The 18,249-nt window shown below is 46.3% G+C and overlaps 1 protein-coding gene across 1 annotated transcript in view; it reads left to right on the plus strand.

Annotated features, from left to right (window-relative positions):
• Ank3 (ankyrin 3) overlaps positions 1–18,249 on the plus strand; it is a 299,577-nt gene that overhangs the window by 190,250 nt on the left and 91,078 nt on the right. The window contains exon 23 of the mRNA XM_026785393.1: positions 14,850–14,973. Coding sequence (XP_026641194.1) covers positions 14,850–14,973 — 124 coding nt within the window. The remainder of the gene's footprint in view (positions 1–14,849; positions 14,974–18,249) is intronic.

Genomic DNA, 18,249 nt, shown 5'->3' on the forward strand with positions numbered 1-18,249 from the left:
AGAGAGAGAGAGAGAGAGAGAGAGAGAGAGAGAGAGAGAGAGAGAGAGAGAGAGAGAAGCAGGCAGGCAGTCTAGACAGTGCTGTCACTTACTGCCCCAGGAGGACAATGGAGCAGAGATACAGAGAACAAGGACCAAAACATAAACAGAACCAGACCTAAACAGAAGCCAGAGAAGCCTCTTCTAGAATGGGGAGCCCCAGGGCGTGAGCTCTGCAGAGGGGAAAGGGACAGTCTCCTGCCGCCTACAACCCTCCCCGATATCCACTGCATACGTGAGCACAAATCATTAGCTTTATTCTGTTGCTACCCAAATTCTTACATTTTACAAATGGGCTTGTAATTGACAAAGAAAGATATGAGGAGAGGAAGAGACCAGAGGAAGAGGAAAAAGGAACAAGGGGGAAAAGGCAAAAGGAGATGGGAGAAGAGGGAGAAAGAGGAGGAGAGAGGAAGACGGGGGCAGGATAGAAGGAAGGAAAAAAGTTGACGTCAAGATCAAGGTCCAAGGTGTTTTCTGGTTTGGGTGGGGTTGGAGAGGTCAGAGGGGATGGGGTGGGGGTGGAGTGGAGCGGTGAGGGTGTGGGGAGATGGAGCAGTCAGAGAAGGTAGAGAGGGGTGAGGTTGGAGAGGTTAGAGGGGGTGGTGTGGGGGTGAGTGGGGCAGTCAGAGGGGGTGGAGTGGGGTGGAGTTGGAGTGGTCAGAGGGAGTGGTGTGGGGTGGGGGAAAATAGTCAGAGGGGTGCACTAGTCATGGAGGTGATGTGGGGGAGGGGTGGAGCCCCATAGTAATTCTGGCTCAGTTTGGACTTCAATTGTAAATTCCTATAATGTGTGTATTTTTATAAATTGGGAAACAAAGTGCACATGTTATTTTAGCTTGCAGAATCCTAGTGGGCTGGAGTCTAATGGCCTTTTTTAAAGAACAATAGATGTCACACGATGGGAAATGGAGTCAAGCCATGGAAAACAGAAACCAGACAGCAGTGTGCAGAGGAGCTGATCCAGGTCAGGCAGGCCACAGTCTTGTGAGGAAGGATGATCTAACCTGAAGTCACTTACATTTTGAGTGAGCTAGCTGGGTGGTGGAGGTGCATGCCTGTAATTCCAGCCCTTAGCAGGCAGAGGCAGGTCAAGGCCAGTCTGGTCTATAGAGAGAGTTCCAGGACAGCCAAGGTTACACAGAGAAACCCTGTCTTGAAAAAAAAATTTTTTTTTTGAGTGAGCTATGAAATCTCTGCTGGAATTGAATGCAGACAGAAAACACTGAAAGAAAAAAATAAAAATTAAGTTCGTATGTGGTAGAATTAGTTACCAACAAGAAATGAGATTTAGATACAATAAAGCTAATTCCAGTACTTAGGAGGCAGAGGCAGGTGAATCTTTGTGAATTCAAGTTTGAGGCCAGTCTGGTCTACATAGACACACACATTCACACACAGCACACACATACACACTGCCCACATGCACCTGTGGGAAAGGTTATGATATCACAAAGCAATAATATTTCTTTAATTTATTTATTTATTAAAGATTTCTGTCTCTTCCCCGCCACCGCCTCCCATATCCCTCCACGCACCAGACTACAACCCTAAGGTCCAAATCAGGAGCAATAATATTTTTTTAAAAAAATCTCATGACAATAGAAACAGCTCTCCTTGAGACTGTCTCAGTTCAAGGACCGTTCAGGCCAAGGTACATGGTCAAGAACAGGAAGTAGAGACCTATCCAATCCACCAGGAACTCACACCTGCCCCACTTCTGCATCCATGGTGCCTGTCACTTCTGTCTTCTCCCCCTCTATGGCCACGGTCCCAGGGGCATCTCTCTGGAGGGATCCAGCAAGGGTCTCCTGTGCAGCCGTCAATTTGCATTCTTCCTCCTTAGACTCAGCTGTCTGCCCAGCTTCTAGAGAAGTCCTTACAACTCTGAAGGTGCCTCACTTATTCCCTTCCCCCATCTCCCCATAGGTGTATCATTTATTCCACTCCCCATGCTCCTGTGCTTATAGTGAGCTTTGCTTTCGTTCCTGCTGTTGGATTATTGTAATTTGGTCACTGGCATGCTTGTGCGATATTCCACACAGTACTTAGAATCTCCACAATTAGGTTCTCTGCTCTCCCATTGATGGCAATGTGGATTCTTTCCAGCTTGAAGCTATTGCAAAGGAGTTTTCTGTAAAGGTGTCTCCGTAGGTGTATACCATGGTAGAGTATAGACCTATGGCTACAACTGTGGAGTTGTAGGTTAAACAAGGGCAACAGAAGCCACAAACAAAACAAGACAAAACCAAAAGTAATAGGTGACAATATGCTAGTATTGCAGAATTACAGAGTGAGATGATGATGATGATGATGATGATGATGATGATGATGATGATGATGATGATGATGATGATGATGATGAAAAGGCAAGAAAATGCTGAACATGGCAACACACATTTATATACCTGTATATATACTCAGAAGACAGAGGCAGGAGGGACCCTGAGTTCCTGGCCAGCCTGGGCTACATAGCAAAGCCCTGTCTCAAAATAAAAGCCAAAACAACAACAGAAAAAGAAAATAGCGAGGGAAGAGGCTATTTTAAAGCAAACGGTCTCTATGACAAGGGAAAATGGGCTGAGATATGGTGAGGGGCAAAGGTGGGCGTGGATAACAGAGTGGAGAAGTTAATGATCTGTTTCTTCCCCTGGGTGGTTTTATTGGACGGCAGTGGGCTGGTGTGCACTTTGTGTCTTATGAACCCACCTGTAGAGTGCTGTACGTCACGGTAAAAGTAGCCGCTGCTTCCTCATAATACAAGCATAGCCCAAAAGATAATGCAGGTACAAACAGATAACACAGACATCCCAGCGTTCCCTGTGCTTAGATTCAGTCTCTAACCATGGTCTACAGAGGCCTCTCCCTACTTGCCCTCCATTGCGTTGTTTTTTTTTCCTGAACCCTTCATGGTTCTTATAGCTGGGTTATTATAAGTCATTTGTTTCTGGGGCACAGTAGGGTCATTCTGTAAATGGTCGGTGATAAAGATTTTCAGAGATCAGCTGTCTGGGCCCCATCCTATTTACTTCCCTCACACAAGCACCCAGAAACTTAGCCCGCTCACCCAGGCGTGGCTGAAAGTATTTATAGAAATAGGCAGGAGGCTAGATTTCACCCACAGCCTGTAATTTTCTAACGTGTGATTCATTTTGTTTATTTCTTTCCAACTGGACAGCCTGCTCTACAGGAGTAGACCTGTGCCAGTCACCATTGCCATCTGAAGTCCCCACCACAGCTGCCCGTGTTTGGGATTAGAGGCATCTCCTGCCTTCACTTCACATAAATTTGTCACAGCCCCTGCCCAGGTTCCAGGCAAGGAACATTTTGATTAAAAGCACACTCAAGTCTGGCTGATATCCAAAGCCTTCATACTCAAGCTATAATGTGGCTTTGGTGTGGTCATATAGCTGGAAACCCCTGAGTACATGGGTCATTTAGGTTTTCAGTGTGAGGTTTAGGCTCAAATCTGCATGTAGTAAAATCTCTTTGAGTACCAGTTATTTACATTGTCATGTTTAATTCTCTCAAAGTACCTTCAGGGTATAATTCTTATTACTGTTATTACCCCAAGTTATATTTAGTCACAATTAGAGCCTGCATGGAAAGTGTTATGACTTCTAACTTATCCTTAGCATCCCACTCAGAAGGTGTATGGTATTTCCACAGCTTTGCACCATTCAGAAAGCTGGCATTTGAATTGAGGTCTCTCAGACTGAGGCTCCTTGCTCAGTGAGGCATCATACAAGAGGAGATCATGGGATTGGTAAGGAAATTCAAGAAATTACTAACAGCCTCTGAAGGACCTTGAAAAGCATGTCAAAGAATGGATTAAATTTGGACAAGCAGAGGTTGTAGGGGAGGTAGAAGGGGAAGAGAGGGCACAGATATTCCGAGTACCCAAATTACTTACAACTGTGCTGAGAGTCTGGCAGACAGAAGTGGCAGCTGGGTGGTTATGCCAGACAGTGGCCTAGATGAGGTCCTCAGGACAGGGCTCAGAAAGAAAGTCAATTCTCGAAAATTCTACACCTACTGCCTTAGAGGAGGAAGAAGGATGCTACGGTATGGTCAGCGATAGAGGGAAGAATCTAGAAGGAGTGGGCTTGCTGGCCAGCCGATCTAGCCGAATCAGTAAGTTTGGAACCAATGAGAGACCTTTATCCAAAAAGGAACCCAAAAGTGGACGGCCTCTGTGGAATGATATTGACGCCTGTCGCCTAGGTTACATACATGCACATCTTTATACATACAGGCATTTGTACTCTTGAGGATATACCCACGCAGGAGCCGAACTAGTTGGCATGATGCCGCTACATGAAGCTTAGCAACCAGCAGCCAGCCTTCCTGTCCTGACTTGGCCGAGTGTGTTTGTAGCTGGCAGCTAGTTCACTGTCCGATCGTCTTTACGAGTGGCATAGATTTGACGTAGTGGGAATAGGGGAGTGACCTTAACACTCTCTTCTGTCTGTATGCCATCTTCAGCTTAGGCATTTATGCTCCCAAGTCAGCATGACATCTAGTCCTAACGGAGGTAACCAAGGGAAATTACTACATCCAGGTTCAGCATTGAAGCCATGAGAAAATGACAGCATCTGACTCAACTTTCTCTTTCAACCTCTCTGTGGGAGAGACACTGAATCCTTTCTTCCCTTCTGGGATGTGTTTGTTTATTAACCCCAGCAAGATCATGGGGACATTCTCACGGCTCCACCTGGACAGCTTCCAGCGCTGAGTCATGTATGCTGACTTTAGACACTCCATAGCCTGGCTTTGGGAGCAGTGAACTGCTATGTGGGTTTTTAAGAAGAAACACATCCCAGCCACAAGAAAGAGAAATCTTACAAGCAAAGAATTGGGTTGACTTTGTGCGCTTTAAAAAAGAAAATTGGTCACCTTTACAGAATCATTTGTTCCATGAGGTAATGGCAATTTATTGTTTCAGAGGGGTGTGAACTTGGCCAGCCAGACCCCATTCTTCCTCTTTGGCCTCCTGCAAAGCCAGAATCTTAAGGCAAGGTCCAGGGAGAAGGAAAGTGCAATGGGTGGTTTCTCTCCCAGGGCCCATGCATCCCTGATGCTGGCACAGTTCCTCAGGCTTCTTAAATCACCTGTTAAGCCCACTACTCATTCCGCCGGTAATTGTCCCGTTTTAAGATAGACAGTGAAAAGGTACCGTATTCCACTGCTTGCTTAGTTTATGCTTTCATGGCCCATGCTGGAGGTCATATGTGCAAGGAGAGTCCCTACCTTTTGCTCATCTGTAGGAGAGGGGACAGGTGGAGAAACAGCGAGAGGCAGAGACACTCAGGCTCCCCACCTTCAGCTTCTAACTGTGCCTCTGACCTTTGCCACAGGGCCCTCAAATAGTGTGCTTGATGGTATTGCCTTCCCGAAGGGCCTGGAACACAGAGACACCACATGGAGCAGGAAGTACAAACTCCACCCACCTCCCTTCCCCTCATATCCTCTCTCTAATCTCTGAATACAGTAACCTCGCTTGTGTGGACATGGATTCTAGCTTCAAACTGAAGAACAAAAGGAAAGATGGATCTGGAGTCTAAGTAACTTCTCATTCACTGTCACATAGCTGCAATAGAATTGGATGCATCTGGGTCCTATCTTCCCTTCCTGTGCTGTGTGTGTGTGGCTGTGTGTGTCTGTGTCCGTGTGTGTTGGGTTTGTTTGTGTGTATTTTGTTTTGCAACAAGATCTTACTATGTCTATTTGGTGGATCTGGAACTAGCTCTTATAGACCAAGCTGATGTTGCACTCACAGAGATCTGCCTACCTCTGCCTTTGAGTGCTGGGGTTAAAGGTGGGCACTACCACACTAGGCTCCCTTCCTACTCTTACTTTCTTTATCCTTAAGGATGAAAGGAACAGAGGATAAAGGGAAGCATCACATGAGCATCTATAGTCCATTATCATCACGGTGGGAAGCAAGGCAGCATGCAGGCAGATGTGGTGCTAGAGGAGGAGCTGAGAGTTCTCACATCATGACTTACAGGCAACAGGAAGTGGTCTAAAACACTGGGCGTGGCCTGAACAAACATGAGACCTCAAAGCCCACCTTTCTAGTGAAGTACTGCCTCCAACAAAGCCACACCTCCCAATAGTACCACTCCCTTTGGGCGCCATTTTCTTTCAAACTACCATAGGATCTGAATTCAGTCCCTACCACTCACAGCCTACGGCTCACACCCACCTGGTTTGCCCACTCCCGGGGATCCAGTGTCCTCCTTTAGATTCTGGGGATATCCTTACACGTGCATAGAGTGGCATACACACATAAATAAAAACAAGTCTTTTATTAAGAACCAGTGGGGTGTGCGGTACACGTGATATAAAGTGTATTCAGGCTATTGGGGGACAACTCCAAACAGCTGCGGTGCGGTATTTGTACCCTGATCTGCGTCTTGGTCCTCTTCCCTGGAGACTGACTACTGGAGACAATAGTTGGCTCTGCCACCTGAATATTCCATGTAGTTCACAGACCAGTACCATCACAGCCTGCCAGGAAGAGCCTGCTGCCTGTGTGGAAACCTGGTGCCTAAACAGTAAGAAGCACTCTCTGTTAAGGAAAAACTGTTTCCCAAGTTAGTGCGTCTGTGATTCTAGAATCCCCACCTAGGAAAGAGACCTAATTGGACAAAACCACAGGCCGGGCAAATGGCTAAAATGGTACAATTTACAGAAAAAAAAAAAGGCAAATGGTAAAGTTCCTTAAACTTAAGGGTTCACAACTGAGTTCTGGGCCCGCAGGTACCAGAGTCATCTGGGAGTTTGTTGCTGGTGCAGACTTTCAAATCTCCCCCTATGCATTCTACGCGTTGAAGGCACAGCTTTCAAAGTGACATGTGGATGTGAGTCTCTGTCTTCCTGTGTTCTTTCTCTGTGTGTCCCATTTCTTACAAAAGCCAGCGGGGAGGAGGAGCTTCCTCCCCATGTTTGACGGGTGTCCACTGGTACACATGACGGTCTACCCTGAAGCCTACCTGGCTGGCTTGGGCATGTCCTGTATGTGTTTGCGGTGGATGCAACACACAGCCTATACGATTGACCTGCATTCCCTGTGTCTTGTTTTCATTCTGTTGACTTTATTCATTTTTTTTTTTGACTAGGTGATAAATGCTCATGGTTCAAAATTCCCAATGTACAGACGTTTTTGGTGAAAAGTAAGTCTCCCACCCCCCTCTTGACTCTGGTGCTGTAGTCTCTTCTTCTGAGGTTATAACTGATCTGCCAATCATTCCAGACATTTATTGAGCACCCACGCTGTGCTGGGCAGCTGGGAACCAGAGAGGGAGCCCAGCAGACACCCTCTGCCTTCAGAGAGCTTTGCTCATCTCCACCGTCAGCAGTACTTGCTCGGTGGACTTTGAGTTTCCACAGCACGCTGGCAGCATCAGCACCAGGTCTCCACAGCCCGGTCTCCAGCCTTTGAAAGCCCATCTTTCTCAATTCCTCGGGGGTCTCAGATCTCTTACTCCATTGTTGCAAACTGCTCCTGAAGTAGCGACAGGAGGCGGAGAGAATTAAATGAGTTAATACCCAAAGCACCAAACACAAAGCCCAAAACACAGCAGATGCTCAATAAATAGGGGTGTTGATTCTCGCGATCCAATCGTGCGCTCCTGGCCTGAGGTGAAGACTGATAAGGGTGGAAAGGTTCACTCTTCCACAGTTCTCATCGTCTCTCCTGTCTGTGCTCAGGAAGGGTATTTTAAAGCCTTTCAGTCAACTGAAGCCTCTAAGGTTGACGGGAAGTAAGTGTCTGTTGTAGAGCAGTTAACTCCTGGCTAATCACTGGGCTGTGGAAATTACACCTCTCTTGATTCCTCCTCTGGCTGCTTTCAATCTCACGTCATTTGGAGCCTTGGGGCTATTATTTACTCCAAGGGGTTTTGTGCTATTTCACCTTTTAATGTTACAAAGCGCATCCTCTTGTGTGTGCGTGGGGGAGGGGGGGGACACATTCTGCATTTCCCAAGACAAGAAGTAAGCCCTTCCGAGCAAAATATCTTACTATCGTTTGATTGAGCTATTTTGAGGGAGTTTCTCCAGGACTTAGGGCTCTGAGCAGATAGAGAAAGAACTCTGAGTCCCTAGAAAAGCAACAAATGAGTTTTGTGGTGGTGAGCTCAAGGCGGAAAAGATTACAGGAAAGTAACGTGTAGAGAGAGGCTGGGGAAGAAAGGGGAGGGCTGGAAGAAGAGGGAAAGCAAAGAGAGAAGACGGGATGACGGGAAGGAGAGGAAAGAAAACAGAGGAGAGGAGGGGCGGGGAAGAAAAGAGAGATCAAGTCTAGGTCAAGAAAATTCATTCCCACATCAGGCCCAAAACTGTTTCTTCCCACAGTGTAGAAAGGGTCACGGGAGGCACCATGAAGACAGGAAAGAGGTTAGGCTGAGCGTGGACCACTGACTGGGAGCCGCAGGGAGATAAAGATGCGGCTGTTTGTCCCGCCACAGCCCCAGAAATCTTTGAACACATTTGTTTCCTTTCTCTCCTTGTTTCCAAAGCTAGTCTATCTGGTTTTCCAGGTAGACAGAGTCGACAACTCTACGTGTAGCCCTCTGTAGTGTGAGGATTCTACTTTCCGTTCAGACACAGTGTGGGGGGTGGGGTGGGACGGGGCTGGCTGGGAATCCAGTGAAATGCCCCCAGTGGCATTTTTATTACGTGGTGTGGCTCCTTGAGGGATTAAGGTTCTTTTGAGGTTTGGATTCTCTTGAAAACTTTTCCCTGAGTTCTGGTAGACTACCAACAGAAACAGATTAATAGTAAGAACAATGGCGCCCAAAAATCAAAGTTGAGAAAGGCATAAAGCAAGTAGTACGTGATGGAAGCCCAACTAATGGAACTGGCCACACCGCTTGCTTGAGATCTTTGTCTGTTCTCATCCTGTGAACAGTGCTGAGATACAGAGCTAAAGAGCTGGCCAGGGACACATTGGGCAAGCAGCATGTGACCTCTGGACTTTGTTTCTTGTTTCCACTTCGGTCAGCTATTACAGAGTAAACCACCTCTCTTTACACCCGGTGTCTTAAAGCATGATCTCAATCATCCTGTGGGCTTGCCAGCTTTCAGGAGATGGCATCAGAAAGCAGTCCTGAAGCAGGAGTCACATGACCAGGTGTGCAAGGCTGGGTCAGTCAATGTCTGGTTCTTCAGCTAGGCTATCGAGATGGCAATTGCTGCCTCCTGCCCTTTCTCTCTCCTGTCTCTCTCTCTCTCTTCCCTTCCTTGTCTTTACTCCCCCTACCACACACACACATACACACACTCCTTCTCTGCCTCTCTCTTTTTCTCTCTTCCTTTCTCTGCCCCTCTCCTCTCCTTCTCTTCCTCCCCACAACCTCTGCCTCACTTCACATAAACCTCAAGCTTCTTTATACAATATTGGCTTAGTGTTAATCCCATTTCTTATATAATACTGGCTAGGGACAGACAAACATTTCTAAGAGGCTCACTGAGAACCTGCATGTTTTTTGTTTGTTTATTTATTTGTTTGTTTGTTTTAAATCTAAAACCTGGGGATCCTGGACAATTACTTTCCCTGGAACTTGCTTTTCAAAACTCTGACCAATCAGATTCAAGCAAGGGCCTTGTACATGGGCTTAGGCAGGGAACAGTAGAGTTCATTGGAGGTGGGGTTGGGAGGGTAACTAGAGAGACGAATGGCCTCCTTGCCAAAACATAGTCATGACTCTTTATATCACGACTACCCAGTTATCAATCCTCCTATCCTCCACTATCAAGCTATCCATCAAGTGTGGACCCATGCACTTTGTACTTCTTAGGAAGTGGAATTTTAGGGCCTTTGGTGTTTTATACATATTTACAACAGTACTTCAGTGTCAAGATCTTTAGTTTTTATAATATAAATATTGACGGCAGTATATAAATATTAAACTAAGACTATCACCTCTGCTAGCTTAGAAATACTTGAACCTGTTGCTAAGCAGCTGCTGCTAGGCAATTTTGTGCTATCAAAAGGGGATTAGGATCGGTCACACCGTTTAACACAGTCAATCCTAACCTCAGAATAACAGTGCTTTGTGCTAGATGATAATTACCGAGTGTTTTGCATGGGAAGGTGGGAGGATCCGTTTTGTTGTTGCCGTTTAATCATTTATTCCGTGTGATGCCCATGGAACGCCTGTGCTGAGCCCGTTGATTTTGCCTTGACCAGTGTAGACAGTAGCAATTTAAATGATGACTCTGTACATTCATAGGCACAAATAGCTGGGCCCAGGGGGAGAACCTGTTACCCACTCAAGGTCCTAGGGTTCAGTGCTCTTTTGGTCCAAACTTTTAATCCACTTTCCAGGACATTGTAACAAAGTTCTAAGTAGAGTCATCATTTGTGTCGGTTCAAACCATGACTCAAGAGCCGTGGAATGACAAGGTAACTGCTTTCTGGTCATAAATGCTAGAGCTCAAATCTGCACCCAGAACACCTCCTCTACGGACCACATTAGAAGAAAATAGCTTTACTTCAATTAGTAAGTTCTGCATTTTGTAAGGAATGCTTGTACTGTGCTAAATTGTGAGGACATGTTTGCCGTCATGCAGGTCATCGTTTTTGTTTGTTAGCTTGCTTTTGTTTTTCTAGATAGGGTTTCTCTGCGTAGCCCTGGCTGTCCTGGAGCTAGCTCTGTAGACCAGGCTGGCCTCTGTCTCCTGAGTGATGAGATTAAAGGTATGTGCCACCACTGCCCAGAAGGTCATGGCGTTTTGATTCTTCTTTGATCAATATGATCAGTATCCACAGTTCCCACCCTCACCCTACCCTGGGATTTTTTTTTTTTTTTTTTTTTTTTTTGTGATTTAATAGCAACCCATCCTGGAAAAAAATCTAAAGACCTGTGTCTATAGACTATGCTTGCCCTTCATCAACCTTAATCCCAGAAAGGGTCAAATCACCGTAGTATGCAGATTTGAAAAAATAAAAACACAACCAGTCTCTTCACTCAGTATCAGTCATCAGTTCCAACACTATCTAGAGGGCCCCTCAAATATGCAATCCATCCAATTGACCCCACCAGGCCATGTGAGAGGCTAGGCATAGGCCCAGGAAACCCTGGCGAGGAACACCCTGCCCTTCTCAGATGCAAGTAGAAAGGGAGGGAGGGAGACACTAGTCACGTGGGGAAGAGCAGATACCCTGGAAAGATTCAAAGTCTCAGAGTTTAGGGATCTGCAGAGATTAAGGAACTCCCTGATGGGTGAGCAGGGCTGTGTAGAAGGGTACTGTGTGCTGCGTGGGAGGGGGGGAGTGCATGGAGTGGGGGAGGGCGATCCATATCCCAGGCCGTGAGGGAAGCAAGCTTGAGTTGAAAGCTAAACTGGCCAGCTTGTAGTTTTTAGATATGAAAAAACAAACAAACAACCAAAACACCAGGCTAGCACTCAGACATTTCTCTCCCTGAAGCCTGGCCTCCCCTCCCATTTTCAGTGTGTGAACCCTGTCAATGGCTTCCCTCTTGCTCCTGTAGGTATGTATCCTGTTGGTTGCAGCCAGGCTGAGCAGATTGGAACAGATCATCTTAACGTTGATAAATCATATTCCTTCACTCATTCATGATCCTGAGACAGCAATGTTCCTCACTCCCCTCACCTCTACAGATTCAAGTCTCTGTATTTATTAGGTGGATGGGGGAGGGCTCATGAGGCTCCACCCCTAACTGAAAAACTATTGGCAGAAGGTAGCAGCTGGTGGAGGGAGGGGCACTTTTCTCTGGGGGTGTGGTCACATGTAGGTTGCTCTTGCCCCACTGGAAGGTTGCATACACTTGTAGTTATGGGCAGCGTTGATTGGATTCTGTGGGTTTAAAAAAAAACAGGAGGATACAATGTCGTGAGAGGGACAGCGAGGTATTGGAATAGGGAAATGGGTAGGTAGGTATGATTATATTGCTTTGTACACGCATAAAAACTGATAAAAAATAAATACAAAAAAAACTTACATAACTAAACAGACAAGCTTGGCACAGCTGACTTAGGTTTCAAAGGCCTTTGCTAACGTCCTATACTAACCACCCAGCTATTCTCTTGTGTATGTTAGGGGGTGCAATTGAAATGGCCTCTCAGGCACACCCCAGTGGAACCTGCAGAGGTCTAGCTCTCTATTCACCCACTGCCCCCATAAACAGGATGCTTCCCCCCCTAGGAGAGAGGTCCGCATTTCAGAGGAGAGCCATCTTCAGAGGCTTCAGGTGTCAGGGTCACCTCCTAGGCCCGGTCTTCTCTTCCTGGTTGCCTAGACTTCTCTAGCCACTATCATCACCCCGTCACCCCGCTCTCCTGTGATCTCCTCGCCCCCGCCAGGAGTGAGAACCAGTAAACAGAGACCCTCTGAGCATATTCAAGCATTGCAAGAACCTTGCCCAGACTTCCATACAATGGTAGTTGCTTCCCCAGGCTGCCTCTTTGCCTCGCAGCCCCTCTTCTTTCCCAATTCTCTCTCTGGGTACTCCCCTGTTGCTCTGTGCCTGTGTGTTTGATCTGTGGAGTCCCTGGGAACTCTGGTGCCACAGCTGCTTCCCTGGCCTCACAGTTTCCCAATCTCCACCCAGAGGGCAGGCCCTCCCTTCTTTCCTGCCCTCCGTCCACCTGACAGGGACCATAAATAACAGAGGCTCCCGTGTTCCCAGCTGAGAACAAAGTTGAAAGTTTGCCTGCAGCTCCCAGCCACTCCTGCTCCGGCCCATTCTTTGTTTTCTTTCAGTGTTTGTTTTTCCTCTACCTGGCTTGGCCGTTTCTTCATTCATATTTGAGGAGAGCCCATCTACCGGGGCTTCCAATTATACCCAGTGCTCTGGGCTCACTTCAAGTCTTGCGAGGGTCTCAGCCGCTTGGGCAGGCACTGGTATCAAGTTACTGAAAGTCTACACCCAGGCAGTCCTCATATTTACATACAAATAACTCCTGGGCTTGTGTTTATGTCACTATTGGGTCCTGCAAGAGGCTTGCCAGAGCGGTCTTAATCCAATCAGAAGGCACTTTGAAAGGATGTCTGCGGAGTGATCAGAGGGATGTTCGTCGCTATTAAGTGTTGCCACATGAAATTTTTTGAATGTTTCTGTCTGAAATTTTTTTTGAAAAAAATCTTCGGAGTCTAAAACGTGAGGAACGATGTACAGTTGCCCAGTTGCCTGCGAGCAGACGGAGAGGCTGAGGGAAGCTCCGCAGCCCCGGTGAAGACAGATCTGCCCGGGGAAGGGCTTGTTCAGGCTGGTGTGGATTGGGGCTGGTGTGGACGGCTCTCTCTAAACCTCTGCTTAAGGAATTCCTGGAAGCCTCCAGGAAGTACTCCTCAACACAGCGTGGTGGAAATGGCTTTGCCACACAGTAAGAAAGCTCTTTCTTTCATTCCTGCTTGGCGGTGTGCTGGATTGGTTTCTGACGGAGAGATGTTGCAAATATCCCCCCTGCAAATTCTCACTTACAGGAGTGTGGTCTTGAGTAGCAGCAGAAAGACAATCTTTTAGTCTTCATATTTGGGGGGAAAAAATACCCAGTAGTCGCCAGTGTGTTTCAAGATCGGATTGGCTGCTTAAAAGTTAAGTTCCCGTGGTTGAAATGAATGGAGATTGTAAGCTGTATTGAATGGAGGAACCGGGCCGTCCAATCGCTTACCTCTGGGAAAACTTAGCATATACACTTTTGGGATCTCTTTGCGCCAGCCAGCTTGTATCTCAGAAAGGAATCAAAGTAGTTTTAAGAAGAGACAGGGTTTGCCCTTGTAGAGGGAACTTTCCGCCGCCTGGGCTATACTTTGGGAGGGATGGGAAACTTCCCAGAGGGCAGAAGACGATTGAAAAACCTGCCCCGTTGCTCTTGGAATGTGGTTTTCTGCCTGAGCTCACTAGGCACACAGAGCCCAGAGCTCGTAAGAGTGGTTTGCTTGCATTAACTCTTTGTGGGGCTAGTCAGGGCGCACTTCTATGATCCCCCTTTCCGGCTGCAGGAGCGGACACCTCACCTCTGTAGAAGGCAGAGTTGCTTTGTGGGAACAGCCGGGCTGGTTCGTGAATCTGATAGGTTTAGAAAGAACTCAAAGCTAATGTGCTTCGAGGTCTCCCAGGCAAGCAATTACTGCTCCTACCATGAATTTACAGAACTTAGAGACGATATGCCCTAAACCGAAATCCTAGAGAGAAAGCTGGTTTCAACAACAACAAAAGCACCTCTTTCCCGGGCAGGTGAGCAAGCTCAGCTGGTAAAAAGTACTTGCCAAGCCTGGCTGAGTTTGATCGCCAGAATCCACAGAGTGGAAGGAAAGCGCTGGCTCCCACAGGTTGTCCTCTGGAACTCCACAGGTGCACCGGGGCACGCTTATGCCGACACACACAAGCAAAAGCGTGACTAAATAAAGCCATTTCCTTCTCTCGTTTTATAAGGACAGTGTTAGAGACACAGGCCTTATTTTGTAAGCTGTGTTCATTCAAACAAGTTGCTCTCATCATGGGTGGTATGAGGAAAACTCCCCTGATAGATAAGCTCCTTCTCTGTAATTAACTGAACCTAGAGGGTAGGGGTGCGGCAGGGAGGGGTCAGGGGTCATGCTTACCATTGATCATTAACCCTAGCTGGGTTCACTACTTCAGTTGGCCCCTACAATTGTGAACTAACCTCTTCCTTTACTGTTTCTTCCTGGATGGCATTAAAAAAAACAAACAAATAAACAAAACTACTGGGGTGCCAGGGAAGGCGATGAGATCATGAGCGGCCGCTGTCTCCATAATTGCTCCAGAGTCAAGAGGGAGGGCTTCTGACCGTGACTTACTCTCCATCCGCAGGTGAAGATGCCATCACAGGGGACACTGACAAGTATCTTGGGCCACAAGACCTTAAGGAACTGGGCGATGACTCCCTGCCAGCGGAGGGTTATGTGGGCTTCAGTCTCGGAGCCCGGTCTGCCAGGTACTTGATTATCCCCCCTTGCCCCCTCCCCAAAGTTTACTTGCAACAACCACGATCCATCATGAGCCAGCACCATGCCCATCTTCCTCATGACTCCAGAACATGCTCTTTGGATGCCATGTGAATTTCGTGGACCGTGCTCAGTGCAAACGTCTATGCTCTGCTATTTCCTTGTCGCTGGCTGTGCGTAGTCTTGTGTGACAGAACACATCGGTCGTTTGTTCCTTCCCCCCCTCTGCAACCGACTCCCAGCATGCTACCAGCTGAGCTCCCTGACAGATGGGAAAGCCAGTCAAAGTGGCATGTTTCCAAAGTATTTCCCTCCATAGTGGAAGAGATTTCTAGTTCAGATAAAAAAAAAATGTATATGGATTATTTGGTATACTTTGCTAGTGAAAAATTAATTCGTGGTTGATCGGCAGCACCCTTGATGATAAAAACAAAAAAAACAAAAAAAAAAACTTAAAACTGCCTGCATGCGTAGACAGTTGAGGTTTTGCCGTTACTATGTTAGTCAACGGCCTGTTCGGAGTGTAACAGTGACTTATCAAGAGTCCCAGACAGCAATGGGGATAATTCAGCCCTTACAGCTGAAGCAGGGAAGCCTTGACTCCCGAGTCACTCACTGTGTGAAGGAAAAAGGACCTTGTCCAAAAGGCTGGGAATTCTTTCCCCCTGGTGTGGCTCAGCTGCAATGTTTGCTGACTGTCAAAGTTATTTTAAAGCTAATAATTAAACTTTCTAAGCGAGAGCCCCGAGGACATTTTCCTATAGTTTAGGAATCCGCTGTAAAAAGTTTCATTGTCTAATGGTAAATGGCACTGCCCACAGAGTAAACCTTGGGGTTTGTTCCCAGTGCGGTTGGTGAGAACATTTTAGACGCTGCGTTGCCTTTTCTTCCAGTTTGCCTTTTAAAAATAGAACCTCGGATAGCTTAGTAGATGTTTTTTCTTTATAAACGGGCCCTAAAAGGCGTGCAAACCTGATAGGAGCACGTGTCAGCAACAAAGAGAGAGAGAAAGAGAGACTTTTAAAATGTGCACTGTTTCAATCACATAGTCTAAGAAATAGAAATGTCTGAATACCTTCAAGGGTCTTGACTTTTGTCTTTTGTGTAGAGTTGGGTACCACTTATACTTCTATAGTGAGCTGCTTTTGCCCCCCTCATCACACTTTTATGAATATTAGAAAATTCTAACCACTCGCTTCCAGTGAGCTATGAAATCTAAATATCACCTGTTGTCATTTTTTTTTTGTCTTAAGATAATTTTAAGGATTTCTTGTCTCTGATTTTGACTCTGCCGTTATCTGTTGCTGTTATATGTAAGTCATCTTTTTCATATTGGTGGCTCATGTTATGCTCAGAGGCAAGTATTTCTTAAGGCATATTTTTATAGTTTTATTTTTAAAGAATTAATATTTTAATGTCCTTACAGCATATCATTAGAGCATTATCAAGTCGGTTATTCTGAGTGTAACATTTAAAGGGACATTCAGTGTATGATTCATTCAATCATAACATTTGTTTTTTTCTTTTTTTTTCCCCTGTCTGATTTTCTTTTTTACATTCTGTTTCTCCTGGTTTTACTTTTTTTTTTTTTTCTAAAAATACTTTAAAATAGTCCCAAGATCAGGTAAGAAGATGTGGCGCTTTTGTGGTGTTTCTCTGCCTGTCCCTGACCCATGTTCCCATTTTTATTTACTTTGGCATTTGTGCTGTGCTGTGCTGGCCTGCAATGTGCTTTTTAAAAAAAAAAAAAAATTCATTTTCCTGCTCAGCTTTAGGAAATCAGTTATGATTGGGAAAGGAAAAAAAAAAAAGAAAACCAATCTACAAAAAGGAATCTTATGTAATAATGATTGGATGCTAAAGGAATTCCTCTCTCAATACATTTTGTAGAGTGCATGACAAAACTGAAAAGGTTTTGTTAGGTCTAAAGAAAAATAGTGTGGTTTGTTTGCTGGGGGCTGTTTGTTTGAGCTGTCCTAGACACCCCAGTAACATTTTAGCCCAAGCCAGCATGTTTTCCTAACAGGCCCTGCATCTAACACTTAGGTTTCAATGATGGCTACAAATAATCTCTCTGACCCCTGGTCTACAAAGGGAGTTCCAGGACAGGCTCCAAAACCACAGAGAAACCCTGTCTCGAAAAAAAAAAAAAAAAAAAAAAAAACCAGAGAGAGAGAGAAGAAAAGAAAAAAGCAACAGGCTTTCTAGACCCCCTTAGGTAAATACTCAGTACTCTCTGGTCCTGAGTGTGCTGGGATGAGTCAGGGAGTCAGAGTGTTGCTTGGTAGATTCCCTGGGTCCATCTTCCTGATGGCAGGAAGCAGGTCTGGTCTGGGCCGATCCTTAGGAATCAGAATTTGAAGCATTTCTATGGCTAGCACCGGTCTGAGCTCTGCTCTGCAGCTGTCACTCACAGACAAACAAGGAGACCATGCTAGAGGACGATCCACAAATCTTAGATTTGGAAATCTGGATCACAAATACGTAACCTCTCTTTAAAAGCTTTGAAACGTTTGCCTACTTATAGTCCAGTTAGGGCTTAGCTTTTGTGGACCACGGCATGCCGGCCCTGCTTTGAAGAAAGGCATGGTCTAGAAAGTGTAAGGAGTGGGGCCTCCCAGGGCTTCTCAAATTATGTCAGTGAAGCCGCATGTCCGGAAAAGACACTAACGGATGGCGTAGCCGCCTGTCACCTGTGGGTCTTTCAACCCAAGTGTGTTAGTTAAATGTGGTACAATTTAAAGATCTGATCTTCAGTCATGATAGCCACAGCCCAAGTGGTCAGGGATCACATGTGACCAGGGGGCATGGATCCCCGTCCAGCCGTTACCATCCCTGGACAGAGCTGGGCAGTGTTGAAGGAAAGCACCCGAGGGAAGGGAGCTGCTGCTGTGTCAAAGAGGAGCTAAGGATCAGAAACAGGAGTAAGGAAAGAAAGGCAACTGAAATGAGGAGAAAGGAAGCTTTATGATCGCATGACTGGCCTGACTGTACAGCCCTATGGCGCGCTGGGAGGCACCTATGTGCCTGGATCCTGCTCGTCCACAGTCAGTAAATATTTGCTGAGCATGTTTGGTAATGACCTTGGAATGAAGGTTAATTCTGAGTCAGAGCGATGAGCAAGATAGTCGGAGAAAGCTGAGATTCTATCCTAAAGGAACGACCCACCTTCTGCTGTGGATAACGTGTGTGATCCAGCTAAGGTTTCAGCTAGAAGGCAGTGGGGAGAAATACCGCTGTGCAAAGGGACATGCATTGTTTGTTCT

Source organism: Microtus ochrogaster, linkage group LG2 (assembly GCF_000317375.1).
Source record: "Microtus ochrogaster isolate Prairie Vole_2 linkage group LG2, MicOch1.0, whole genome shotgun sequence".
In the NCBI taxonomy this organism is placed as follows: Eukaryota; Metazoa; Chordata; class Mammalia; order Rodentia; family Cricetidae; genus Microtus; species Microtus ochrogaster.